This window comes from Triticum aestivum, chromosome 7B, assembly GCF_018294505.1.
Source record: "Triticum aestivum cultivar Chinese Spring chromosome 7B, IWGSC CS RefSeq v2.1, whole genome shotgun sequence".
NCBI classification, from domain to species: domain Eukaryota; kingdom Viridiplantae; phylum Streptophyta; class Magnoliopsida; order Poales; family Poaceae; genus Triticum; species Triticum aestivum.
This window is the reverse complement of record NC_057813.1, coordinates 236,389,130-236,416,937: the sequence shown is the minus strand read 5'-3', so window position 1 is coordinate 236,416,937 and position 27,808 is coordinate 236,389,130. Positions and strand designations below refer to the sequence as shown.

The 27,808-nt window shown below is 43.1% G+C and overlaps 2 protein-coding genes and 1 non-coding gene across 3 annotated transcripts; 1 reads left to right on the top strand and 2 right to left on the bottom strand.

Moving 5' to 3' along the window:
- Nucleotides 1-2,230: 2,230 nt before the first annotated feature.
- Nucleotides 2,231-3,881, bottom strand: LOC123156087 (UPF0481 protein At3g47200). The gene has a single exon (XM_044574255.1). It carries the CDS (start codon nt 3,826-3,828, stop codon nt 2,290-2,292), a length of 1,539 nt encoding a protein of 512 aa, XP_044430190.1. The 5' UTR covers nt 3,829-3,881; the 3' UTR covers nt 2,231-2,289.
- A 90-nt stretch (nt 3,882-3,971) lies between these two features.
- LOC123156086 (glycine--tRNA ligase, mitochondrial 1) lies at nt 3,972-9,671 on the bottom strand. Its single transcript, XM_044574254.1, has 9 exons — nt 9,217-9,671; nt 8,223-8,605; nt 8,021-8,138; nt 6,164-6,358; nt 5,774-5,998; nt 5,542-5,601; nt 5,237-5,317; nt 4,732-5,137; nt 3,972-4,499 (listed from the first exon to the last, which is right to left on the bottom strand). The coding sequence occupies exons 1-9, from the start codon at nt 9,586-9,588 to the stop codon at nt 4,264-4,266; spliced, it is 2,076 nt and encodes a 691-aa protein (XP_044430189.1). The 5' UTR covers nt 9,589-9,671; the 3' UTR covers nt 3,972-4,263.
- Nucleotides 9,672-12,546: 2,875 nt separating this feature from the next.
- TRNAL-AAG (transfer RNA leucine (anticodon AAG)) lies at nt 12,547-12,627 on the top strand. The gene has a single exon. It is a non-coding gene; the product is annotated as a tRNA-Leu (tRNA).
- The last annotated feature ends 15,181 nt before the right edge of the window (nt 12,628-27,808 follow it).

The following is a 27,808-nucleotide window of genomic DNA, read 5'->3' as shown; positions in this document are numbered from 1 at the left end:
CGGAGTCGAGCCTCTGATGTCTGATACACCTTCAACCCAGTCGGGCGTCCATCCTGATAGGACAAGCTCGTCGTGGGAGTCCGCGGTGTATTCCATGCCTCCAAAAGTTATGATCTGACCCGAGGCATAGTTCTCGATGAAAGCCAAATGGCCTGCCGAGTCAGCGCAAAAGATCATGCTACCGAACACAAAAATTTGGCCGGGGACATAAACATTCCCTTGGCAGGTGCTGCAGTTGATCTGCAAATGAGCCATCAATCCTTCTGGTGATCACACGGCGGAATTCTCAATGAAAGCACCAGTGTCAGTGTGAAATCTGACAGACCTCGGGGTAGGGGGTCCCAAGCTGTGGATCTCGGATTGGTGGTAACAGGAACAGGGGGAGACGAGTTTACCCAGGTTCGTGCCATCTTGATGGAGGTAAAATCCTGCGTCCTGCTCTTGTTTATATTGATGGAGATGTATCAAGTACAGAGTTGATCTACCTCGAGATCGTAAATTGTGTTCTACCTCTAGGGATGGGTGAATGAGATTGTGATTCCCTCCCCTCTACGGGCTAAACTCCTTGGCTTATATACACACCAGGTAGGGCATCTAGGGTTACATGGTCGGTATCCAGAGGATCGTATGGAGGCGGTAGGAGATATCTTGGAGTATACGTCAAGTCTTCGGCACGCACAATCTTGATCACATCCAGGCGTGTAGCTTCCGGAGTCCATCTTAATGGGAATGAGGGCCCACCAGCCCAGCCCCAAGACTATGGGCCGACTAGGTTAGTACCCCCTAGTCCAGGACACCGTCAGGTAGGACTCGAGCAGCGCCTCCTGCTTCGCCAGGTCCGCGTCAGGCACGACAGCCCTGCCGGTGGTGAGCTGCTCCTCCGCCTGCACGTACTCCTGCAGGAGGTGGTTGTTGTAGGCGGCATTGGCTTGCGCATCCCGAAACTGCTCCTCGCATCATGTCCATGTAATGGGCACGGGCCTCACCGATGGTCATGGTGCAATGCACGGGAGAGGGTGGTGCGGAGGAGGAGGAGGGAGGCGGAAGTTTATCGTCATCAGCGTCCTCCATTGGGACATAGTCGTCCTCCGACTCCCTGCCAGCCAGACAGCCGGCAGCAATGGCGACCATCTCCTTCTTCTGGTCCTACGCCAGTCCGTCCGAGAGAACTTTGGCGGGGCAGGGATCCATGGTGGGAGTGGTGCGGAGAGCGATCGGAGGTAAATGACTGCGACAGCGGTTTATATAGCAATGATGGGCGGCAGAGGGACGGACGGGTGGCATCAGAGGAGACGCCTCGGCAACCGTGTATCATCAATGTGGGCGACAGATGGACGAATAGGTGTTTGAATGTGAGGCAGTCGCCTGCACCGGAAGCAGTGCGGGCGATGCTCGGCTGACGCGTCGCTTCAATGCCGGCACCAGTGAGCGGTCTTGACCACTCTGGCCAGGCATGAATGCGGACGCTGACGCTCTGAAGCAATGCTGACCGATAACGCATGAGAATGATAGGTTTTTTTTTTATGGGCCAGGGCGATCGGACGAGGGTTTGGGATCGGTCCGGGCTCCCGCCCCGTCGTACATGATTCATAGTACAAACACTCCATGTATATGTATAAACATGAAGGTATTGCTTCTGATCATCAGCCTGATGCAGGAGAAGCGGCTCAAACTAACAGGCGTCTATAATATCACGAACGTTTATTACTTAATCCATCCGCTTTTATTTGCTTCACATATTAATTTTGGTCAAAATCAAACTTTATAAACTTTAACAAAGTTTATAGACAAAAATATTAACATATACTTCCTTTATTTTTATTTAGTCTGTATATTAGATTTGACTGAAGTGAGTAAGTTTATAAAAATAACAGCATGAATACTTCCTCTATTCATTTTCATAAGACGTTGAAGATATTTCAAACAGCGCGCAAAGCAGCCCACTTTCAGTTGTCAAAAAGACTTACAAAAGTGAGAGGGAGTATATGTTAATATTTTTTCCTAAACTTTATCAAATTTTATAGAGCTTAACTTTAACCAAAGCTAATATATGGAGTAAATGAAAACGGAGGGAATACAATAACAAATCAATATCATTGGATTGATTATTGAATATACTTTCACATCATATAAATTTGTTATTGTAATGTCATCATATTTTTTATAAATTTTATAAAGTTTGACTTTAGTCAAATTTAATATGCAAAGAAAATAAAAACGGAGGGAGTATATAAGATTGTAACAACTCGGTGCATGCATGAAATTTAACGCAGGATGATGGATCGATGCCTATTGGTGGTAGTACGGCAGCACGGTGTACACAGTCTGCACGACGGTGAGGATGAGCAGGAGCACAGCGGCGGCGGCTGACATGCTCGTCCACGGGTTGCTGAAGTAGTCGTGAGCGAGCACGGCGCGGTGCCGGTTCCAGCTGCGGCCGCAGTATCCCCTCACGTCGCGGAACATGTCGGCGTAGCAGTTGTTGGCGACGCCCGGCGTGCCGGCGGCGGCACCGCCGCAGAGCTCGCCCAGGTGCGCGTAGAACGCCGCCGTCTCCTCGTCCCCCTTGACGAACACCCCGGCCCGCTGCAGGATCTCCACGTCGCGCCGCCCGTGGGACGCCACCGACGCCATGAGCACCACGTAGCTCATCAGCCGCTGCAGCTCCCACCGGCCCCGACTCTGCTCGTACGCTAGGAGGTTCGCGAACATGGCGCGGTTCGTGTAGCTCTCCACGGCCGGGATCTCGAGCACGCCGTCGCGGGCGCGGAACGTCACGTCGACGAGGCTCCGGGGGGACTTCTTGGCCCGGAACGTGACGCCGGCGTCCTCCAGCTCCGACGCTGAGGGGAGCACCCACGGCAAGCGCTCGTCCATGGGCTTGGCCAGCCACTCGTTGAACGCCTCCTCCTCCTCGGCGATCTTGTTGCTGTCGCCGCCGGCGGGAGGGACGGCGGCGTCCTCGTCTTGTGGTGGGAGGAACCAGTGGTAGTAGAGGTGCAGCAGGTGTAGGATCTCGCCGTCGGGGGGCCTCGCCGTGGCGGCGTCCTGCGGGGTCTCGACTGTGAGGTACTTGGCGAGGAGGCTGGTGACGAGGTGGTCGCGGCCTCGGCCGCCGGTGGCGATGGCGTAGAAGCGCTCGAGGACGAAGAAGGGGAGCTGGTTCTCGAGGAGGAAGAGGTCGCTGTAGACGTTCTGCATGGCCCAGGCGGCGTCGATGAGCGCGTCGGCGGCGCCGTCCTCGCCCTTGAGGAAGAACTCGACGATGAAACAGCCGTCGAGGAGCAGCATCTCGGCGAAGTCCCGCGGCGTGAGGAGGTCATCGGTGGGCTCGGCGTAGCGGCGGCGCGCAGCGGGCTCGAGGGCCCGCGCGGCGCGGGCGTAGGACGCGAGCGGCGCGTGGCCCCGCGCGAGGAGGTCGCGGAGGTAGCGCCACTTGTGCTCCTCCATGGCGCGGAGGCGGGCAGCGCCCCGGTGGAAGGGGCCGACGGAGACCATCTGCGGCTCGTAGAGGTGGCGGTTGCGGTCGCGCATGGGCCCCGCCACTCGGAAGATGGTGAAGGGCTCGCTCTCGTGAGGCTTCCCCGGAAGAGCGTCCAGGCGGCGCTGCATGCGCGATGCCATCTCTTCGTCCGCCTCGTCGCCGGCGCCAGCCGAGGCTGTGCCGCTCTCCTCCAGCCGGCTCTGCGTGGCCGTGGACATCTCCTCCGCTTCTTCGTCCTCGTCCTCGGCGTGTTTGTTTCCGTTCCCGGGCACGACGGTGATGCGCCCGTCAGCCTCGTGGTCGTGCTCCGCCGTGGCGAGCAGTGGCTGGGCCGCGGGGTCCATCCTCACCTAAACTGCTCGGGAGGCAATGGCGATATCCGCGTACCAGGCCGTGTTAAACAGGCGTCAAAGGTAGTGGAGGAGAATGCGTGGGAGACCCGGAGCCACATTACAAGACTTCCAACACAGGGGTGCCGAGAAAAATCTTTGACTGTCCACAAGAGATGCCACGTAGGCTAAAGATTGAAAATTCAATAGCTTCATTACAACTTACGTACTCCTTAAGACTCAAAACGTATGGTAGTTGATGTCAATTCCATTGTATGTGTATGCTAAAACATTCTCAAAATGTATAGGTAAGATCATGACAACGGGCGTCTGCAGCAATGCAGCATGCAGAGCTGCCATCAACAGCAGACCGGTATGAACCGGGCAACTGGAAGATGAACGACGTTTTGGTGATCTGGACGGGGACGGTGCAGACTGTAGCCACACAACTCACTCCTGGTCACCTTGGGGGCCAATATGACTGGGATACTTGAATGAAATATCGGTCCAGGTGCTTTGGCCTTCTGTCAGCTCCTTCACCACGGATGCCACCTCGTCGATGCCCACCCTCACCTGCTGTTTGCTGTCCCTCTCTCGGATCGTCACCTCTGTTGCAGAATCAACCGTTACTGCAAAAGGAACACCTATCTCGTCCGTTCTTGCGTACCTCCTCCCGATAGAAATGCCTTCAGAAGCAAATAATAATATGAGCATGTGCAGTTAGTAAGCCTCGGTGTTATGTACAATGGTGATTTGGACATGTCCCAGTGTACATAACTACTCAGCCACATCATCTTCCATCATTAAATTCCACGATATAAATCACGGGATGACAAACAATGCTTTTTAAGTTTCTTTATTTTTTATTAATAAAGGTAATGGTCGAGAAACTATTTTCCTGCTCAATATGGTACGTACCAGTCGTGTCAATAATGTGTGAGATGCCTGCAGCTGTTAATTCTTTAGCAAGCACTTTGGCGGCACCATCAAACTCTTGATTCTTTACCAGCGGGAACACAGTGCACTTGATAGGAGCCACGATAGGAGGGAACCGGAAGACATTCAGCTGCTCCTCTTCTGATTTGCTAGGTCTTGTGTAGAAGGAATGCTCAAACAGACAATAGATTATCCTCCCTATGCCAAATGAGGGCTCAACAACTGAAGGGGTGAAGACTCGCTGGTGCTCCAGCTTCTTCTCCATACTGATCGATACCATTTTCTTTGTAATCACCACGTCCTTTCCAAGTGTGCAAACTTGGAAGTTCGTCTCCCCCTTAGATTCCAATGCAGTCTTCATGTCCATTGCTTCCTTCTCACTCATAGCCTGTTTGTCCAAGAATAAAGTCAACGATGAAAGTTTCTACTTTGGTAGACATGATAAAACTTGCCTAAGAAATTGTAGACAGAGCACAAGATGTGTTACCTCCAATGCTTCAACCACCATCTTCTGATTGCCCTTGAAAGCAAGCCCTAGGTCTTTCTTTGAGGGCACGATAAAAAGTTTCTGTAGCAGCAAGGAAATTCAGATATATTAATGGTAGACCTAATTGATTATGCATTACAGGACAAAGACTAATAATGTCATCAAAGAATGCTTCTTGATGATGGAACTTGTAATATACTTCAAGAGCAAAAATAAAACATAACTAGTAGCACACATTATTCAATAGTACTACATTATTAGTGACTCCAAAAATACTGAAGAATCAAAGCTGATAGATAACTCACCTCAACTTCTCTAGGCTTTGAAAACTTTTCATGAGCAACAAGTGGAACGCCACTTTTCTCCTATGATACACCAATCAGGAAAGCATGATGAACATTAGTTGCACACTCAAGAACACAATCGAGACTAAATATATTAATGAATGAAAGGAGTGACTTCCATTTAAATTGCAACATGTCCAAAGGACTAAAATCAGTAACTGCAAAATTATTCATCGGATGTGATGTAACTTACAGAATGAGCTTTTAAATCATATGCAGATCTATCTGCAATGCCCACACACTCTATCCATCCATAAGAACACTCAATCTCTGCATCCCAGCAGTCAGCAGCATAATGAGCCATCTCATTAGGTAGATGCTGTCTGAAGCGCAATCGGCTCTTATCAATTCCCAAACGTGTCAGGAAAAGATAGACCCTTCCAATAAAGTAACCAAGTGTCTCATTATTAACAGTTCCCTGTAAGGAAGAAACATATTATAAGTTCTAGAAATAGAAGCGAACCACCTCTAATCCAAAGTGGAACAAGATGAAAAGTGACTAACTCAACTGCCTCTAATCCAAACAGAAGAAGAAGAAAAACAAGTAACTCAACAAAAGATAAGATAGACATCAAGTTCAAACCTTCAAAACTGCTTCTGCAAGCTTCGTTAACTTGGCTGACTCCCCTGAGAGCTGCAGCTCTCTCGGAAACATCAAGAACTCCAAATCAGCAACATCAACAAACTTGGGATGTGACTTATCCTCAGGATCTACGAAGTGCTCAATCTCGGCCAATGTGAATTCACGCACTCGTAGAAGACCTTGACGTGGAGAGATCTGATTGTCAAATAAGTAGAAAGTAGTGAGTGGATGAAAAGGATATATATATATATATATAGGGAAAATGCATCCTACTACCGGGTGTAGCTACACCCATTTCTCATATACTACCATGTGGTAGTATATACTCTACTTTATTATTTTTAGTATGTTCATATACTACATCTAAGATACTCCAAAGTGAGTTATATGAAAAAATTGCAAGTGAGCTCATGGTTTTATTGTATTTGTGAAATACGTGCATATTTGTACGCGAAATAGAGTATGCATAAAATATGATACATACTACCAAAAAAGTAGTATATATACTACCTAAACATTCTTATATACTACATACTACGCATACATACTCTCCAATATGATAGATACTACCTAGAACGTATCAAACAAAAGTGGGAGTAACTACACCCGGTAGTAGGAAAAATATATATAGGGTATATATATATATATAGGGAAAATCCATCCTACCACCCGGTGGTAGTTACCCCACATATCTCATATACTACCATGTGGTACTATATATACTATTTTATTATTTTAAATATGTTCATATAATATATCTAAGATATTTCAAAGCAAGTTACATGGAAAAATTGCATATGAGCCCATAGTTTTTGTTATATTTGTGAAATACGTACATATTTGTACGTAAAAAAGAGCACTCAAAACATGGTACATACTACCTAAAAATTAGTATATATACTACTTAACCATTGTTATATACTACATACTACACGTACATACTCTCGATTTCGACAGATACTACATACAACATACAAAACGCAAGTGGTGGTAACTACCACTGCTTGTAAGAAACATTTGTCCTATATATATATATATATATATATATATATATATATATATATATATATATATATATATATATATTACTACTGCAAGCGAATTTTCCACTCTTCGAATGTTTATTAACATTATAGTGCATGACAAATGTATGTTTAACCATGTATGTTAGCAGGTCTAAATTTCTCCCAAGCATTCAAGTCTGAACGCAATGAAGGTTCTATACAAATGGAATGATGAAATAACAGCACATATCTTAAATCACATTGTTCATGCAGGTATTCAAATCAATCATATGAAGTGTGATGTAAATGGAGAAGGTTGCATCTTATTTTAAATAGGTAGATCACTCATTCAAAATCATGTTGCGGAAGTGGGTAATTTAACAACAGCATAATACATTCTGTGTATAAAAAGTCTAGATTTACCGTTCATCTTCTTTTCACAGCATGAAGATCATCAACCATTCATTCAAAAATCATGTTGCAAAACATTTTTAACAAAAACAGAAGCAGAGTAGTTTAAACAACAGCACCATACATTCTCTATATAAAAAAGTATAGGTTTAGCAGTATTGTTGCCACATGAAGAACACCCATCATTCATTAAAAATCATGTTGCATAAATATTTTAAATAAAAACAGAGGTAGTCTAAGTCAACAGAATCATCAATTCCATGAAAAAAGAAGTCTAGATTGAACATTTGATTAAATTCAGGAAGCAAACACTATGTGCTGAATCATCATATGAAGAATAATCTGTTGGTGAAGTATAATACCGTTGCAAACATGCAAAGAATTAACAAGTGAAATGGACATTCCAATGAAAGCTAAAAGCATGGTGTGACACAACACAGACCTCGTTGCGGAATGCTTGACCAATTTGAGCTGCTGCAAAGGGAAGCTTTTGGCCATTGTAGTAGTACAAGTCCTTGAAGTTGACAAAAATACCCTGTGCAGTCTCTGGCCTCATATACCTGTTTGTACACACACAAAATGAGCATGTTTGGTCAATTCAGCACAAAAAACATGATTAATGTGGTGACTGGTAATCTTCTTACCCCACGCTAAGACCTGTTGGGCCAATTGATGTCTGGAACATAAGATTGAATGGGTAGGGAGCAGAGAGTGGGTTCTTTGTATCAGGGGCAACAATGCCATATTCCTTGATCTTTGCACCGAGTTCCTCTGTTGAGAGGTCATCTAACACAGCAAGGACGCGCTTAAACTCGGCAGCCGTCTCAGGGGATAAGGTGAGATCCTTCTCAAGCTTGTCCTTGCAAAAATCTTTCAACAGGTGATCAGCACGATAGCATGTGCCTGTCTTCTCATCCTTAACCATGAGGTCGGTGAACTTCTCGACATGCCCTGATGCCTTTAAGACAACCTCAGGTGTCACACAGGGGCAGTCAACCTCCAACATATTCTCCTCCAGAACAAAATGCTGGAAAAGGAATGGAGAAATTAGCATCTTCCCAAAACAAATGGCACGAGATGGTGTCATAAAATATATTACTATCTAAACCCAACCAACATCAAGCACAGAATTTAGAGAGAAACAGAACCGTACCAATACAAGCTAGCAAATTGAACCCTGATCTCCACCAATATCAGGCATAGAAATGAACTGACAAAAACCATATTTGCCAACTAGTACTAATGAGCTGACAAAATCCATATTTGCCAACTAGTACTAATGAACTGACATCAGGAATCTTCGTTATAAATAAACTGCCATATTGTAATTCGAGTACTGCAGTGGCAGAAAATGCAAGTGATATGTAAAAACTAAAAAAAGCTTGTTTAATCGCCTTTAGAGGTGTGCACTTATAAGTTTCCATATCTAGATTCTTTACTGAAACATGGGTAACTATCTTCCTTGTTCAGTATATCCAGATTCCATATCCAAATTCCACATAAACCACAGTGCAAGTGGTAAATCATCGCTACCCAAATACCCCTACATCAAATCGCAGCAGCTACGCAACAACGACTAGGATACAAGTATGAAAAATAAATCACACCATTCCGAGATGGGCTGGCGGCCTCACTCACCTGCCTCCAGAAGGCCAGGACGTTGGACTTGACCGCACACCCGGGCGGCCCGTAGTCGTACAGGCCAGCGACGCCGCGGTAGATCTTGAACGAAGGTATGTAGAAGAGCTTCCGCTCGAGGGTGTTCACCACTGTCTGCCGCATCTCCTCCCGCGCGGCGCCGCCGCCGGACCCGACGGCAGCTTGCAGCCTGCGCGCGGCCGCGCCAGCCTCGATCTTCAGCGCCTTCAGCGCCTCGACCGCCGCGTCGACGCCCTCCTTGGCACCGGAGGCCTTGAGTGACCGCACGGCCTCGGCCTGCGCGTCCACTGCCGTCTGCCTCTCCGCCAGCGCCCGGCGGAGCGCTTCCTCCGAGGGTGCTGCCCCGGCCATGGAGGAGGAGGAGGAGAAAGAGAGGGTCGCGGTGAGGGAGCGGCGGCGAGGGGCTGTGGGGTTAGGGTTCTGCTGGGTTTAGGGGCTCGGAAGAGGGAGGAGGCGATAAGCTGGGGGTGGAATCGCATAAACACCATCGACAGCGTGCGAGGTCGCGGCGGTTGTGCGTTTCCACCCTCGTGTTTACCAACTTATTGCTATTCGGTGGAAGGGTGTCTGCGTGATCTGGGCCTGGCTTGTTAGGTGCCTCGTGTGTGATGCCACTCCGCATTTGGAGGGATGTTTACGTAAGAGTGGCAGTGTGTTGGGATGTGATATGGACCGTTGGGCCAATTGTATCGGACGGTGAAGATTTGCAGCACGGGGGGGGGGGGGGGGGGGGGGGGGATATCAACATATAGAATACCAAATCAATATCATTAGATTCGCCATGAAATGTATTTTCATACATGGAGGCGTTTCGGCTCCGAGGAGCATTTGCTCTCGGATGAACAATACCTAAAAATGCAGTAAAATGTTTTCAAAAAATTCTGAATTTTGTTGTGGATGTTCGTGTTAGTGTCACAAGCATGCCTGACAATTTTCATGCGAAGCGGAGTACTAGTGTTTCGTCGTTGAGAAAACAATTTTGGGATGACATTTTTGGGTAATATTTGGTGTTCAGTATGGTTCTTTTGCGCAAGCCAAAATGTTTAGCCTTTTTGCCTAAAACTTTGCAGGTAGCATTTGGATGTAACTATAAAATACATTAAAAAATGGGGATTTTCTTACATATAAAAAAAAAACACGGACAGGAGCACGTGCTCCCGGGGGCCAAATTGGATTTCCGTTTCATATGGTATATATTTGGTACTATAGATATAGATAATTTTCTCTACAAACTTGTTCGAATTTTGTGAAGCTTTACTTTCACGAAAATCAATATGCACTACATTATGGGACAAAGGGAATATTAGGATGTCATAATAAAACCTATAGAAAACTCCATAAAGATCCTATAGGAATTGGAGACATAGAATCTACAGTAGAAGCTGTTTGGTTGCGCCGTATAGAAAAAACAAAACAAAAAATCTTACTAGTAGAATATTATGTGCATGCCATAGTTGTTACAGCCCAAAGAAAAAAATCATAAAGTGGGATTGCATGCAAAGTAAACCATAGAAAGAAAAATCATATAGTTTCCAATCGTGCATACCAAACAAGTTCTATAAGCAACATGAATATTCTTGAGTATTGGAATCCCCAGAAATCCTGTGGAATTACATTGAACCAGGCTTAATCTCAATGAAGGAAGTGATCCGAGTCGCCTGGACTATAAATGAGCAAGTGTCCAGCAAACAAGATCTGGTCTCATTCATGTACAATTGTTTTCTTTCTCCTCTAGGTGGTATTTTATAAATGACCTGTTAAAAAGGATATTCTCAAAGGATCAAGGATATTGACTAGAGGGGCGAATAGGTGACTGGATTTTAACTAGTTTGTTTGATTTAGTTAAATGTGGGTATGTAACTTATCCAAAAACACATGTGAATCGCTTTATATGGCAAGGAAACACTAGTAAGCAAGACTAGCAAAAAAACTGGTTAGGACTATATTGAGCATAAATAACGAGAATGTATAAATAACAAATAGCAAAAAAGCACTACCTTCTTTTTTTAGGGTAGCACTGCCTTTGGCAAGCAAGCCCCGTCAACTGCGGCCAAATCATGATATCGTGTAAATTTTGGAAACAAAAAACACAATTCAGTAGCCAAAAGGTCACTACGAGAGTGATCAGAACATTGATTAAAGAAAGGCCCGTACAAACTAAGCGTACTTCAGATGGTTAGGTTCCTTGTGATGGAGTCAACTCATTAGGGTTCAACTTGTAGACTTGCAGTGATGGTCACATTTTCTGCATTTATTTTAGACTCCCAGGCGATGTTCGTTCAGGAGAAGACGTCTCAGTCGACTACGAGACACATGTGATGACTTCGTCAATCTCAAGATGTTGTGTCAACTCCGAAAGGGCTCACATGGGGTAGGGTGTGCGCGTGTGTTTATAAGGGCCAGTGTATGTGAGCATATGTTGGGCCAACAAAAAAGATGATTACCTAAAGGGGTACTAATAACCTTTATTTGTGAACAAAAAATACCTTTATTTGGGTGAAAAGGGATACTAATAATCTTTTTTGCTAACAAAGGAGACTAATAACTTTAATTGTAGTAGGTTAATATAAGGAATTATATCCGAGTAGGGCATTTTCAAGACCGAGCTCCATGGAGCCCTCCATTTGAAAATTCCAAAATTCAAAAATTTCAGTTTCAATTTTTTTTTTTGAAAAATGCACATGTATGCAAGGATGTAAAGTGTATGTGTGAAAAATTTAGGATGAAATACCTCGAATTGCAAGCTGTGCAAAAAGAACAAAATCGTGGACTTTGAGGATGGACAGTACATATGCTAAAAAAACCTAGATTTGTCCTTTTTGTGTAGCTCACATTTTAATGTATTTCAACCTAAAATTTTGCACACAAGTACATTATGTATCTAGTATATTTGTACTTATTTTTAGAACTTTTTGAAACTAAAAAATTTGAATTTTAAAATTTTCAATTAAAGGGCTCCATGGAGCTCGGTCTCTGTTTGGCATTTTCGATTATATTCTCACAACAACAATTTTTTGTACACGATCGAGTGATGCACATCTTATTTCCAAATCTATCCTACGTTGTGTAGAAAAAAGGAACCGCGAAGTAAATGGACTTTAGAGCGTCATTGTATCATCCAAGATTCGAGCCGAATGCTACATCGCATACCGATATCCTATTTTTTTCTTTAGGGCTGTCCATATTCTGCTGGGGAGTGGGGTTCCGTCGTTCATTTGTTGGGCATCATTATTGTGAAAAATCTGGTCGGTTTCCTTTCGTTTTGTTCCAGAAGATTAAGAAGGTATTTATTGTTTCACTAAGCATAATGATCAGATGGCCGAGTTGGTCTAAGGCGCCAGATTAAGGCTCTGGTCCGAAAGGGCGTGGGTTCAAATCCCACTCTGGTCAATTGTTTTTCTATTTTCTTCAAAGGGATCCCCCGGTAGGGCTGTAGCATACATTGCAATAATAAAAAAATACTACAGTTTTTTTCAAAAGAAATAAAAATAAATACTCCACTAAAATATACAATTCAGAGCATGACTAATCTGTATCAAATTCGACTCTGATCAATTCGTTTTCTTTTTATGTTCTCGAATAGGAACTTATCGAGTACTGCCTCCGTCCGGATTTATAAGTCTCATTGCATTTTGGGTCAAACTTTGACCAAAAATTAAGTTATACACCATAAAATTTATAGCATTGGATACGTATTTGAAGAAGTTTCAAATGATATTATTTTAAATACATAAAATATATTTTTATTAGTTAAATTTAAAATCAAACTTCAACACAAAAATAGGAGGGGAACAATATACTCGGACGAGTGCAGTAGGCCAGTACATTGATTACTAATAGTAGTTATTTTTATTTCAGTTTCTTGAAGAGGATTCGCCCGGCCATGAATAGTTATAAAGAATAAATACCCCACTTAAATATAGTATTCAATTCATGACAAATCTATGGATCAAATTCTACACTGCTCAACCTATTTCAATTTGTTTTCTTTTTCGGAAAGAGTAACGCTCACATGTGTGGCACTTCTCCAACCCGCCCACACGTCTGGATCGTCGTCTATTGAACTTGCACGAATCTTGGCACGATGATGCAATATTTGGTTGCCATGTAGGACAAGGGCTACGTGCGGTGTCTTCATCAGTTCGCCCGCACGCGTTTCCCCCTCGATCGTCAACGGTTGCGAGTCGGGGCGTGCGATGGAACCGCCGTCGCGCCCACACGCATGGCGCACGACTTCTGTCGCCGTCTCCCTCGACTGGCCATTCCCCCTCAGTGCCTCTGCAGTTTCTCCCCGTCTCATTCATTTCTCCCCAACCAACCTTCCAAAGGCAGTTTCGCTCGATTGAAGGAGAAGACGAGAGGAGGAGGAGGCGGTGGCGGCGGAAGAGTCGACGGCATTCGCGGCCGTTGCTGGTGTTCACCGGACCGGAGCATCGTCGCTGGAGCAGCCGCAGTGAGAAGGTAAGACTGTCGAAGCTTCTGTACTCTCCCCCTTCCTCCTTGGTCTCATTTCTATCGAGCCCCCCCCCCCCCCGAGATTCAGGCAGATTCGCGGCCGCTCCAGCATCCCCGTCGGCGGGGGAGTCGTGCGTGTGCTATTTTACGGCGACATTGCGCAGCCCCGTCGCCGTCGCGGTGGTACTCAAGCCGGTGAGGCGCGCCCGAGTCGCAATTAGATTGTTGCAATTACATGCATGAGCGATTCCGTTTCTATTTGTTAGTTGTGATTTGTCTCGAAGGCTATGATCTTCAGTGTTTTAGGGCAATGTTGTTGTTGAATTGAGGGGTATGATAGTTGTGTATGAACCCTAGATCTAGGTAGGTGCATTTCAATGTGTAGTATCATGGCAGTCATGGCAATTTCAACATACTTGTTTTTATTCACAACTATCCTCATCAATGGCAACTAATTTTCTGAATCAACTATGTCAGTTGCCATGCCCTGTGTAGGATAATGGCAGTTTTATGAGATCCAAACTCAGGGAGTGATAGTTGTGTTTCTGAATCAACTATCCTTCTAAGTGGCAACTAATTATGTAAATCAAGTATGACAGTTGCCATGTCATATGTAGAGTGATGGCAGTTTTGTATGTACCATGTACTCACTTCGTTGCCATACTGTCATGTGATAGCATAACATATTTGACTGCAGTACATGGCAACTCATTTTTTTCACCAGGCCAATGTGCGAGTTGCCACATTACATGTTGTGGACTGGCACACTCTGCTATTCATGATTTTCTCATCCACATTCTTCACTCTATATATACTCAGAGCAGAGAAAGCAGAGTCAGTGGCGGAGGATGGGGTGCTGGCAGGGGCCTTGGCCTCCCGTATGCTCTCAATAGTACACATATATGTACTCCTAATCCTCCATTTATCCTCCATTTATCAGACAAAATTAGCTATGTTTCGGAGATTTGGTCCCCTCTAGCATTATATGACATGTCTTGGCCCCCTCTATATTCAGTTTCTTGCTCCGCACTGAGCAGAGTATATATTCAGAGTTCTGGAAACAAGGGGGCTCCCGCTGCTGGTGCCACCACCTCCACTAGGTCGTCTCCTTGCACATCGACGTCCAGCACCGGGGAACCTGTTGTGCTGGAAGACTTGAGGAAGACAACCAAGAAGTGGGTTCTCCCTGTCTATTTTTATCTACCTTTTTTTGTGATTGAGCTATCTTCATTACATCGCGATATGGAAATGCATTCTCTTTGAACTATTTGCATGGCAAATGCACGCGATGAGCTTGCCAAGTCATTTATTGGCATGATGCTAATTTTGTTTGATGCATTCTAAATCATATACAACCTTTTACTTGACCCATTTTTTGTGGCAACTATTGTCTGCCTCTCATGGCACTAACTTGACACATGGCTAATCATGTCTATCCCACATGGCAACCATTGTTTTATGATCTAAATTTTTTTCATGGCAACTCCTGCTTCTCCTGCATGGCAACTGCTTACTAGACCACATGGCAAATCTTGTCCACTCATATGGCAACTGGTAGCTTCCACTTACTTCAACCGCTTTTTGCACTTCATTTGTGTTCATCCTTACGTTGTTTTCAAATGGCAGCTCTGGCATATCACTCATATTTTATTTTATGATGACTACAATGGCAATTCATTTTTGTTCCTAGCGCTCACCTTTTTTGTTCTCTTCATGCGTTTTCTTTAATGGCCATTTATCATTCGACACATTCCTTTTTTGCAGGGTGAAGAAGACTACTACACGCTTGACAAGTCATACTACCAGAGACCCACTTGAACGCATTCACTCCAAGTTGTCGACATATAATGTTGCAAAAATTCATGAGCCGCCAGTCGACCAATCTACTGCTGCACCGTCCATTGTTTCTGCTAGCTCTGATGCAAGGGGCCGCGCATCTCCGCCGGTTGCAGACGTGCAGACTACAACTATAGGCATCCGTACATCTGGGAGTGATTAGTCTGTATCTGCCAGGACTGATGAGATGTTGCCTACCCTGATGGCAATGAGAGATGTTGTTGTCACCCATGCCACCCGATCAGCAAGTGTTGAAGTGGACGCTCTCGAGGTCAACCTAAACAAGGAAGATTTCCGGTCATCTGATACGGATTCCAAGCGTGTGACTGGTGGCACTTCTGTGTCCACGAAAGAAGGGGATGCGACCACATTTCAGAATGAAATGCCATCCATAGCTGACTCTCATGTCACAACAGCTCCAGCGGCTGGTGGCCCAGAGTCTGCTACTGTTACCGTTGTGCGATCTGGCCTGCCACCTAGGCGGTGTAGCCCCCGCAAGATTCCTGCACATGTATCTAATGCACCACAAGTAGTTAAGAGTAGCAGAGGTGACTCTGGTTATGTGCCTGCTTCCACACTGTTCCCACCATCTGCCAAAAGCAATGTACCCGATAAGACGGAAGTCAGTAGTACAACAGATGCAGCTGGTAAGCCGTGCGCTACTGAAGGAGGTGGACGTTCAAAGTAGACTGCATCTTTTACCACCATGGAGAACACCAACTTAAATCTGTGCACTTCCAAGCTCCCTCTCAACATTGTTGTCCCGTACAACCCAAACAGAAAGATAGGCAAGAAATTTGTGATTGAGATCGCTGACAGCATGCCCCGACCTACTAACAAGCCTGATGATCCTGCCGCATATGAGGGAGACATGTTTGTTGATCTGTCACCTCTAGACTCCGCCAATCAATTTGTCCACAATCCGGCTGGTAGACAGGAGACTCACCCCATGGCTTTCACCCCACCGAGCTTTAGTCTTGGAATCGACAACACTGAGGATGTACTAGTGCATGATCCTATGCCTGTTGCCTTTTCTTTCCCGGCAGGCCCGGTCCCAATGATGGCGCAGCCACTGACTAATGGCAGGAAGGCTGTCAAGTTTGCAGATCCCATAGTGCAAGGTAAACTTTTTTTGGGTTCTCAACTGTGATGGCAAATCTCATGGGATGCACATGTAGTTGTCATTTTTAGGTTACCTAATTTTGCAGTTGCTGTTCATATAAACATGGCTACTGATTTTTTATTTTTACTAGATGCCAACCGTTTTGTTTTCTATAGAGGTTGATGGATGGTGTCTGTAGTTAGTTGCACATGGCAACTGTAGTTGCTGCCACATGCCGACTCAAGTTGATTGTACAGGGCAATTACAGTTCATTTTGCACATTGCTACTGTAGTTGCTGACACATGGCAATCGGAATTGTTGCCATGTGGCAACTGCAGTGCACCGCACTTGGCAAATGCAGTTGTTGCCATGTGGCAACTGGAGTGCACTGCACATGGCAACCATAGTTGTTGCCATGTGGCAACTGCAGTGCACTGCACATGGCAAATGTAGTTGTTGCCATGTGGCAACTGCAGTGCACTTCACATGGCAAATACAGTTTGTTGTCTTATGGCAGATGAAGTGCCCTGCAGATGGCAACTGCATTTTTACTTTCCACATGGCAAACTTTGTTTTACAAACTACCAGTTGACATTGATACTTTCTTACCAGTACTTTTCACTTCACATTTTGAACTTCATGCACAACAATTTGCTATCTCCAAGTCTCTTATGCCACTGTTTTATTCTACTAGCCACCCCTGAGGAGATTTCGCCGTCCCTTGAAGAAGCTTACCGTAGGGTTGAGCAGGATGCATTGAACGCAGGTCTTCACGGAATCGGGGCCAATCAAGTTCTGACGTGCCTGCCGAGGTAGTATCCGAGGATACCATCCGAAGTGCAACCCTTGGATTTGTGAGGCAAGCGAGGGTAGTTCATGCACCACCAGTGGATGACTTTGAGCCCGATGTTAGGGCTACAAAGGAGCGGACCCAACTATACGATATTGTCAAGCGATTTGGAAATGCGAGGTCGAACGACAAGCACATGAAGGAGCTGAAAGCGTAATGTCCACACCACACAACCGCTTACTTGCTTTTTTGTGCTTTTGTCCATGCATTGTTTACTTCTACAATTTTTTTAGTATACATGATTCTTTCATATTATATCATTTTCATACAGCTCATGTTTGGACAGAACCAAGATCATACAATGCGACGCAACATACGTCAACCTGGGCGATCTTGCTGAGTCCATGAGGCCTACTGGTAAAATGTCAAAGAATGTAGTTGCCTGTGGGATTGACTTCATCAACAGCCATGTGGACATTTCTCCCGACAAGACGATCATGCAGTACAACGTGGCCTGCAAAATCTGGGATGGTGACTTCCACCATAAAATCCCGAGGAAGCATTTTGCCGCGCATGGTGATTTTAAGCTCACAATGAAGAAATACGTAAGTGTTTCTTCTCGTTGTACATCTTTTTTCCATGCTATGTTTTTGTCAGCACTTATACTTCATATGTGGGTTACATACTCTTCGTGACAGATGTTTCATGTGGCAACAACTGCCATGTAAAATTAGTGCGAAATTTTTAATTCAACTCATGTGGCATTTTCACTATAAATATTAGGCAACTATGTTTGCCCATGGATGGCAATTTCTTATAACTAAACATGGAAAATGAACCTTTTTTCCATGCGTGCACCTGACCACTTTGATGGTTGCCTTTCTTATGTATCTCTTACTGCATGTGGCAATTTTTATACATATCATTTTTCCAACTACATCATTCTATTTTAGATGTGAACTCTGTTTTTTATTTTCCCTTTTTTTACTTGCAGGTCATGTTCCTCATGTTCCAGGAGCTTGCACCAGAAGACCCAGATGACAAGTGTGGTCACCACTACGCCATTTTCCTTGACCTGAAGAACCAACGTTTCGAGGTGCTTGATTCAATCCGTTCAGGAGCTGATGAAGACCTTACTACTCATGTTGAATTCTTTATCAACAACCTAAAGGAGACCTGGAACCGTCATTATGAAAACTCAAAGGTCTAGATCAGACACTTTCCAATTGAGTACGTCACGACTGAGAAGCAAGGAAACGGGTAATTACAATCTTTTTTCATGTGTTCACCATCTTTTTCATGTCTTTCATCAATGTTTTATTATGTTTCTGTTTGCATGTGTTCACATGGTTTACTTTGTTCTAGGCATGATTGCGAGTTTTACATGTTGGAATACCTTGCAAAGTGGGATGGTCGACTGGTCCCAGTGATCACAACTGCAATGGTTGTGGAGCTCCGTAAAATATACACATGGAACTGGTTGATGAATGAAGATTTCAACAGGCGGGCTTCAACACGAGAATATATAGAGTCAGCTATCAAACCCGCAAACAAGAAGTACAAGTGATTGTGTGATTCTTCACACACATGCCTACCTTACATTCTATGGTTGAGGAATGTAAGGTATCACTTTGTTCTTTGAAACTATGTCTGTGTGCTATGTTATGACTGCATCCCCATTTGATGTAGTATATAGTGGTGGCGTGTATGTGGCGTTGAATATTTGTAATATAAGTGTGGTCCTGAACCTGTTTAGGTGTGACAAGAACTACTTTATATTAACTATTAGTATGTGGTTGTGAATGTGAGTACCAATTTGAGAGTTTGAGTGTGTTTATGATGGCTGAAACACGACAAATATAGTTGATCACGCACGGTTAGTGCAAGTAATCACTTCATTTGTTTTTGGGTTTTTGCATTGATAACGGTTTCGGTAAGCATGGTTGTTTCAGTAGCAATTTTTATCTCTCGTGTTTTTGCACGTTGTCATTTCAACTAGTTCGTACAGGGTATGTATACAATTCAATATGTGTGAAACAAAAGTGCGAGGGCTGAAGAACGGTAAACTACGCGAAGGCAGTTTTAGTAGCAATTACATGGCAGATTCAGTGCAGGCTGCATGGCAGATTTAGTAGCAACTACACGACAATTTTAGTTCTGCATACATGGCATTTTTTCAATTTCTGTTGTCCACCAACATTCACTCTCACACTTTTTAAACCTTGATCATCTACGTTACAAAATTGTCATCAACACCCAAGTTACAATCCTCCACAGTTGCTTTATGGATTGATGATACGTCTCCAACATATCTAATTTTCGAAACACTTTTGCCCTTGTTTTGGACTCTAACTTGCATGATTTGAATGAAACTAACCCGGACTGACGCTGTTTTCAGCAGAACTGCCATGATGTTGTTTTATGTGTAGAAAAGAAAAGTTCTCAGAATGTCCTGGAAATCCAAGGAGGCACTTTTGGTAATTAATAAGAATTTTTGGTGAAAGAATTAATGCCAGGGGGCCACAGCCTGTCCATGAGATAGCCCCCCCTAGGGCGCGACCTCCTATCTTGTGGGCCCCCTGGACCTCCACCGACCTCAACACCAACTCCATATATTCCGTCTCGGGGAGAAAAAAATCAGAGAGAAAGTTTCATCGCGTTTTACGACACGGAGCCGCCACCAAGCCCTAATCTCTCTCGGGAGGGCTGATCCGGAGTCCGTTCGGGGCTCCGAAGAGGGGGATTCGTCGCCGTCGTCATCATCAACCATCCTCCATCACCAATTTCATGATGCTCACCGCCGTGCGTGAGTAATTCCATCGTAGGCTTGCTGGACGGTGATGGGTTGGATGAGATTTACCATGTAATCAAGTTAGTTTTGTTAGGGTTTGATCCCTAATATCCACTATGTTCTGAGATTGATGTTGCTATGACTTTGCTATGCTTAATGCCTGTCATTAGGGCCCGAGTGCCATGATTTCAGATATGAACCTATTATGTTTTCATGAATATATGTGTGTTCTTGATCCTATCTTGCAAGTCTATAGTCACCTATTATGTGTTATGATCCGACAACCCCGAAGTGACAATAATCGGGATACTTCTCGGTGATGACCGTAGTTTGAGGAGTTCATGTATTCACTATGTGTTAATGCTTTGGTCCGGTTCTCTATTAAAAGGAGGCCTTAATATCCCTTAGTTTCCGTAAGGACCCCGTTGCAACGGGAGGGTAGGACAAAAGATGTCATGCAAGTTCTTTTCCATAAGCACGTATGACTATTTACGGAATACATGCCTACATTACATTGATGAATTGGAGCTAGTTCTATATCACCCTATGTTATAACTATTACATGAGGAATCGCATCCGACATAATTATCCATCATTGATCCATTGCCTACGAGCTTTTCACATATTGTTCTTCGCTTATTTACTTTTCTGTTGCTACTGTTACAACTACTACAAAACCCCCAAAACATTTATCTTTATTGTTGCTACCGTTACCTTTATTATCATACCACTTTTGCTACTAAACACTTTGCTGCAGATACTAAGTTATCCAGGTGTGGTTGAATTGACAACTCAACTGCTAATACTCAAGAATATTCTTTGGCTCCCCTTGTGTCGAATCAATAAATTTGGGTTGCACTTTACCCTCGAAAGCTGTTGCGATCCCCTACACTTGTGGGTTATCAAGACTAATTTCTGGCGCCGTTGCCGGGGAGCATAGCTCTATTCTCTGAGTCACTTGGGATTTATATCTGTTGATCACTATGAAGAACTTGAAAGACGCTAAGACCAAGATTTTGCCCTCAACTACGAGGGGAGGTAAGGAACTGCCATCTAGCTCTGCACTAGATTATCCTTCCATTATTAGTAGGCTTGCGACACCTAAACCTGCTACTGCTATGAATTCTGATATGTCGCATGTTATTGATGATGCCACTTCTGCTATGCATGATGAAACTACTTCTGTGCGTGATACTACTTTGCCATTAGGTGAATTTCTAGATGAACAACTTGCTAGAGTTAGGGGGGTGAAAATATTGAAGAACCTATTATTAATGATAGTGATGATGAACGTTCCCCCAATGATTATGTATTACCTGTTGTTCCTAAGGGTTATGTTATGAATGAAGCAGCTGCTATGGAAATTCTTGCTTGCAATGATAGAAATGATCTTAGGAAATTATTAGCTAAATGGAAGCAGCAGTCTCTTAATGCTAGAATGAAACCCGATCCTGCTTTTGCTACTTCACCTATCTGTGTTACTGATAAGGATTATGAATTCTCTGTTGATCCTGATGTTATTACTTTAGTTGAATCTGATCTTTTTTATGGCCTTGAATCTGAAACTGTTGTGGCACATCTTACCAAGTTGAATGATATAGCCACCCTATTTACTCATGATGAGAAGTCTCGCTATTTATATATCCTTAAGACATTTCCATTCTCATTAAAGGGTGATGCTAAGACTTGGTATAATTCTCTTGCTCTTGGTTGTGTGCATAGTCCCCAGGATATGATTTATCATTTCTCTCCTAAATATTTCCCTGCTCATAAGAAACAAGCTGCTTTGCGGGAAATATATAATTTTGTGCAAATCAAAGAAGAGAGTCTCCCACAAGCTTGGGGGAGGCTTCTCCGGTTACTTAATGCTTTGCCCGATCATCCTCTTAAGAAAAATGAAATACTTGATATCTTATATAATGGACTAACTGATGCTTCCAAGGACTACTTGGATAGTTGTGCTGGTTGTGTTTTCAGGGAAAGAACAGCCGACGAAGCTGAAATGTTATTGAATAATATGTTGACTAATGAAAATAATTGGACTCTTCCTGAGCCAGTTCCTGAAGTAATTCCTGAACCAGTTGAGCCAACTCCTGAGCCTATTCCTAAACCCACTCCAAAGAATAGAGGTGTTTTATTTCTCAGTCCTGAAGATATGCAAGAGGCAAAGAAGTCAATGAAAGAAAAAGGTATTAAAGCTGAAGATGTTAAGAATTTACCATCTATTGAAGAAATACATGGTCTTAATTTACCACTTGAAGAACCACATTGTCTTGATAACCCGACACAGGTAGTAAAGGTAAATTCTCTCTATAGATATGATAAAGTTGAAATACCCTCTACTAAATTTCATAGCCCATGCTTAGATGAATTTGATGACTTTATGGCTAGACAAGAAGGTTTTAATGCTTATGTTGGTAGAGAGTTAAAGAATAATGCTTTCGAGATAGGACGCGTCGGTGATAATCTGGCTAGAGTTAAAGATGAACTTCACCGTGTTAGCATATATGCTTCTATGGTTGCTACTCAAGCTGAGCAAGTACTCAAAGCTCAAAATGATTTTCTTGATGAATTGAATAATAAAAATGACTTTGCCGTTAGAGTGGCTACTAGAACTGGTAGAATGACTCAGGAACCTTTGTATCCTCAAGTCCACCCTAAGATAATCGAGCAAGATTCTCAGAGAAATAATTTAGAGGCACCTAGTTCTTCTAAAAAGAAGAAGAAGAAAAACGATAGAACATTGCATGCTTCTAGTGAACCTACTGTAGACACACATGAGAATCCCAATGATATTTCTATCTCTGATGCTGAAACACAATCAGGTGATGAACATGAACCTAGTGATAATGTTAATGATAATGTTCATGTTGATGCTCAACCTAGCAAAGATAATGATGTAGAGATTGAACCTGCTGTTGATCTTGATAACCCACAATCAAAGAATCAACGTTATGATAAGAGAGATTTTTTTGCTAGGAAGCACGGTTAAGAAAGAGAACCATGGGTTCAGAAACCCATGCCCTTTCCTCCTAAACCATCCAAGTCAAAGGATGATGAGGATTTTGAGCGCTTTGCTGAAATGATTAGACCTATTTTCTTACGTATGCGCTTAACTGATATGCTTAAAGTAAATCCTTATGCTAAGTATATGAAGGATATCATCACAAATAAAAGAAAGATACCGGAAGCTGAAATTTCCACCATATTTGCTAATTACACTTTTAAGGGTGGAATGCCAAAAAACTGGGAGATCCGGGTGTTCCAACTATACCATGCTCCATTAAAAGAAATTATGTCAGAACTGCTTTATGTGATCTTGGAGCCGGTGTTAGTGTTATGCCGCTCTCTTTATATCGTAGACTTGAATTGAATAAGTTGACACCTACTGAAATATCTTTGCAAGTGGCTGATAAATCAACTGCTATACATGTCGGTGTTTGTGAGGATGTGCCTGTTGTGGTCGCAAATGTCACTATCTTAACGGACTTTGTTATTCTTGATATTCCCGAGGACGATAGTATGTCTATTATCCTTGGTAGACCTTTTCTTAATACTGCAGGGGCTGTTATTGATTGCAACAAAGGCAATGTCACTTTTCATGTAAATGGCAATGAGCAAACGGTACACTTTCCGAGGAAACAATCTCAAGTTCATAGCATCAATTCTATTGAAAAAGTTCCAACTATCATTTTTGGAGGTTTTGAATTTCCTCTCCCTACTGTCAAGAAAAAGTATGATATTCTTATTGTTGGGGATTTTCATATCCCCATTGAGGTAACTTAGTGTTATTCGAAATTTCTCCGGTTCTGTGTTATTCGGAATGAGTTTGTTAACAAGACTTGATCAACCTTGTTAGCGGGTTCATTTTGATGATCACGAGATGGATGAAACTAGAAGGCACAACCTTCTGTACCCTATTTTTACTTTCTGTTATTTAGAATAAATAAAGCAAAAATAGTATTATCCGTCTGTTTTCTGAATTATCCGTGCATTAAAAAATAGTCCGAAAATAAAAGTGCTCCAAATGCCCTGCAAATTTAGTAGGATTTTTTCTGGAATATTTGAGGATTTTAGGCACTGAAAACACTGCAGGAGGGGCAAGTAGCAGGCCACGAGAGAGGAGCGCCCCCCCTTGTAGGGCGCGCGCCCCTGTCTCGTGGGCCCCTGGTGGCTCCCCTCCACTTATGTCAGCACCCAAACACTTCATCTTTTACCCAGAAAAATCCCCATCCAGCTCAAGCACGAGTTCTAGCTTGTTTTGTTGCGATTTTCAATCTCTTAGCTCAAAGCTCCATTCACAAAACTGCTTTGGGAGATTGTTGCTTGGTATGTGACTCCTCCATTGGTCCAATTAGTTTTTGTTCTAGTGCTTTATTCATTGCAAAATTTTTCTGCTTAGGTGACCATGTTCTTGAGCTTGCATGTTAAATTTTTGAGGTCCCAAGCAATTCCAATGCTTGATATAGGCTCTAGGCACTTGTAGGAGTAGTTGCTATCAATCTTGTTTAGTTTTATCCACTTTTATTTTGAAGTTACTAAAATTTCAGAAATTTTCAGAAAAAGAAATATGCTTAGAAGAATGTACCAAGGAGGTTCCTCGGCAAAGAAAGGGCCAAGGATTGTTATACGTGAACAAGATATTAATTTGCCAAGGGACGCAAATGTACGGGCTTGTGAGTGGTCATCCGATGATTTTATGGTCGAAGCAGGCTTTAAGGAAGAATTTGACGCATATGTGCATAATGCCGAGCTGGAGGACTTCTTACAAGATAAGTGTCCTCAATATTATCAATTGACCGATTCCTTTGTGCGGAGGTTCGAATATATTTCTGCGCGTAATTCTCCTAGTGTCATGTTTGATATTTATGATACATCTTATACCATGGATTTAGAGGATTTCACAACCGCTTGCAAACTCCCTCAGTGGGGTAATATCAATGATCCTCGCAAATTTGAATTTAGAGATTTTCTTGGTAGTATTACTGTGGGAGAATCTAGGGACGTAGCACAAGCTACCATAGGGGGCATTCATTTTCCTACTTTACATTACTTTGCTCTCTTTATTGGTAGATGCATTAACAACAAGGACGAGGTATGTCACATGTGTGCCCCTGATCTTTGTGTCCTCAAGAGTGTTGTGTCAGATTATAAAGGTTATAACTTGGGGGCAATAGTTGCACGTAGGCTGCAGAATAATAGTAAAAGGGGAAATTTCTTTGGAGGAATTTATGCAACCCGTGTGGCTAATTTTCTTAATATAGCTCCACGAGAGGGGGATATGATTGTACCTCCTGTTTATTTGGATAAAGAAGCTATGTTTGATCATCATTTTCTTGAGAGGAATGAACAATTCCTCCATTATCGACTAATCTATGACAGACGCAACGTCGTCCCTGTTACTCTTCCTGCTCCCTACCTTTTTGATTATCAGGCAAAAGGAAGATATGTTATCACCAGGGAAGAAGCAGCTGATTATGAGAGGGGAATGGAGGCAGCCCGCCAACACGCTGCTGCTCAGGAGGCGGTCGCCTCTGCATCTTAGTACTATCCCAGTTTCACTTATGGATATCAGCCAGGCGGTCCTTGGTATTAAACCAACTTAGGCCAAAAGCCTAAGCTTGGGGGAGTACGTATTTCTCACCAACTTTACATTCATGTTCACACACTAGTCGTCGGTGCTCATACTCTTTCATTGTATTATCCATGTTAGTTTAAATTTCTTTTTCTAGTTTTCTTCTTGTGTGTTCGATAAACCTTGAGAAAAAACAAAAAAGTTAGTTAGTTTAATTTCCTTGCCTGTCGTAGGAATTAAAATGAAAACCCAAAAAGATTTCTAGTTCTTCTTCTTACTTGTTGGGAGCTTTCCCATGTAAATAGTTTTCTTTTCTTTTCTTTCCTTTGGGGGTCGAGAAGACCATATTGAAAATACTTAGTGGCTCTTATATGCATGATTGTCTATTTAATTTAGAGCCCATATTACTTGTATTCTCTCTTGAGTTGAATGCTTGCAGATTCCAGCTTAGTCCAATGCACGTACACTCTTATTATTATACACATCGTTCGGTCATGCGAGTGAAAGGCAATAATGATGATATATGATGGACTTATTGGGATGAGAAAAGCTGGTATGAATTCGATCTCTCTTGTTTTTGTAAATATGATGATTCATCATTCCTGAGTCAGCTATTATAAAGTAAACATATTTGCAATGACATTTAGAGATTATAGTTACTTGTGCCATGCTTGATTAGTTATGAGTTATAATGGTTTACCTTGCGTGCCAACATGCTATTATAATGATTATGATGTGATATGATGGGATGGTATCCTCCTTTGAATAAATTGAGTGACTCGACTTGGCACATGTTCACGCATGTAGTTGAATCAAATCAACATAGCCTTCACGATATTTATGTTCATGGTGGATTATATCCTACTCATGCTTGTACTCGATGTGAATTAATTTTAATGCATGTTTACGACTGTTGTCGCTCTCTTAGTTGGTCGCTTCCCAGTCTTTTGCTAGCCTTCACCTGTACTAAGAGGGAATACTGCTAGTGCATCCAAACCCCTTAAACCCCAAAATTGTTCCATATGAGTCCACTATACCTACCTATATGCGGTATCTACCTGCCGTTCCAACTAAATTTGTATGTGCCAAACTCCAAACCTTCAAATGAAATTCTGTTTTGTATGCTCGAGCAGCTCATGTTACAACTAGGGCTACCTATATCTTCCATGCTAGGTGGGTTATTCTCAAGAGGAGTGGACTCCGCTCCTCATTCACGAGAAAGGGCCGGTAACCGGGATGCCCAGTCCCATGATCCAAAAAGATCAAAGCAAATCAAATAATTAAACAAAACTCCCCCAGGGTTGTTGTATATTGGAGGCACTCGTTGTTTCGAGCAAGCCATGGATTGATGCTTGTTGGTGGTTGGGGGAGTATAAACCTTTACCATTCTGTTTGGGAACTGCCTATAATGCATGTAGTATGGAAGATACAACCATCTCATAGGTGTTGTGTTGACAGCGAAAGTATGCCGCTCAAAATGTTATTCAATCTCTATTTTAAAATTGAGCTCTGGCACCTCTACAAATCCCTGCTTCCTTCTGTGAAGGGCCTATCTATTTACTTTTATGTTGAGTCATCACCCTTCTTATTAAAAGCACCCGCTGGAGAGCACACTATCATTTGCATGTATTACTATTGGTTTATATTGGGTATGACTTGACTGGATCTCTTTTACCATGAATTACAATGTTTAGTCAGTCCTTGATCTTTAAAGGTGCTCTGCATTTATGTTTTGTGGTCTCAGAAAGGGCTAGCGAGATACCATTTTGTTATATCATGTTATAATTATTTTGAGAAAGTGTTGCCATCCGAGTTTTATTATTATGGCTCGCTAGCTGATTATGCTATTGATATCAGTGATTGTGAGAGCTAAGTATTATTGTGAGTATGGTTAGTTCATAATATTTGCTGAAACTTGAATGCTAGCTTTTCATGTTTACAACAACAAGAGCAAACAGAGTTTGTAAAAGTTTTTCTTTATCACTTTCAGTTTATCAACTGAATTGCTTGAGGACAAGCAA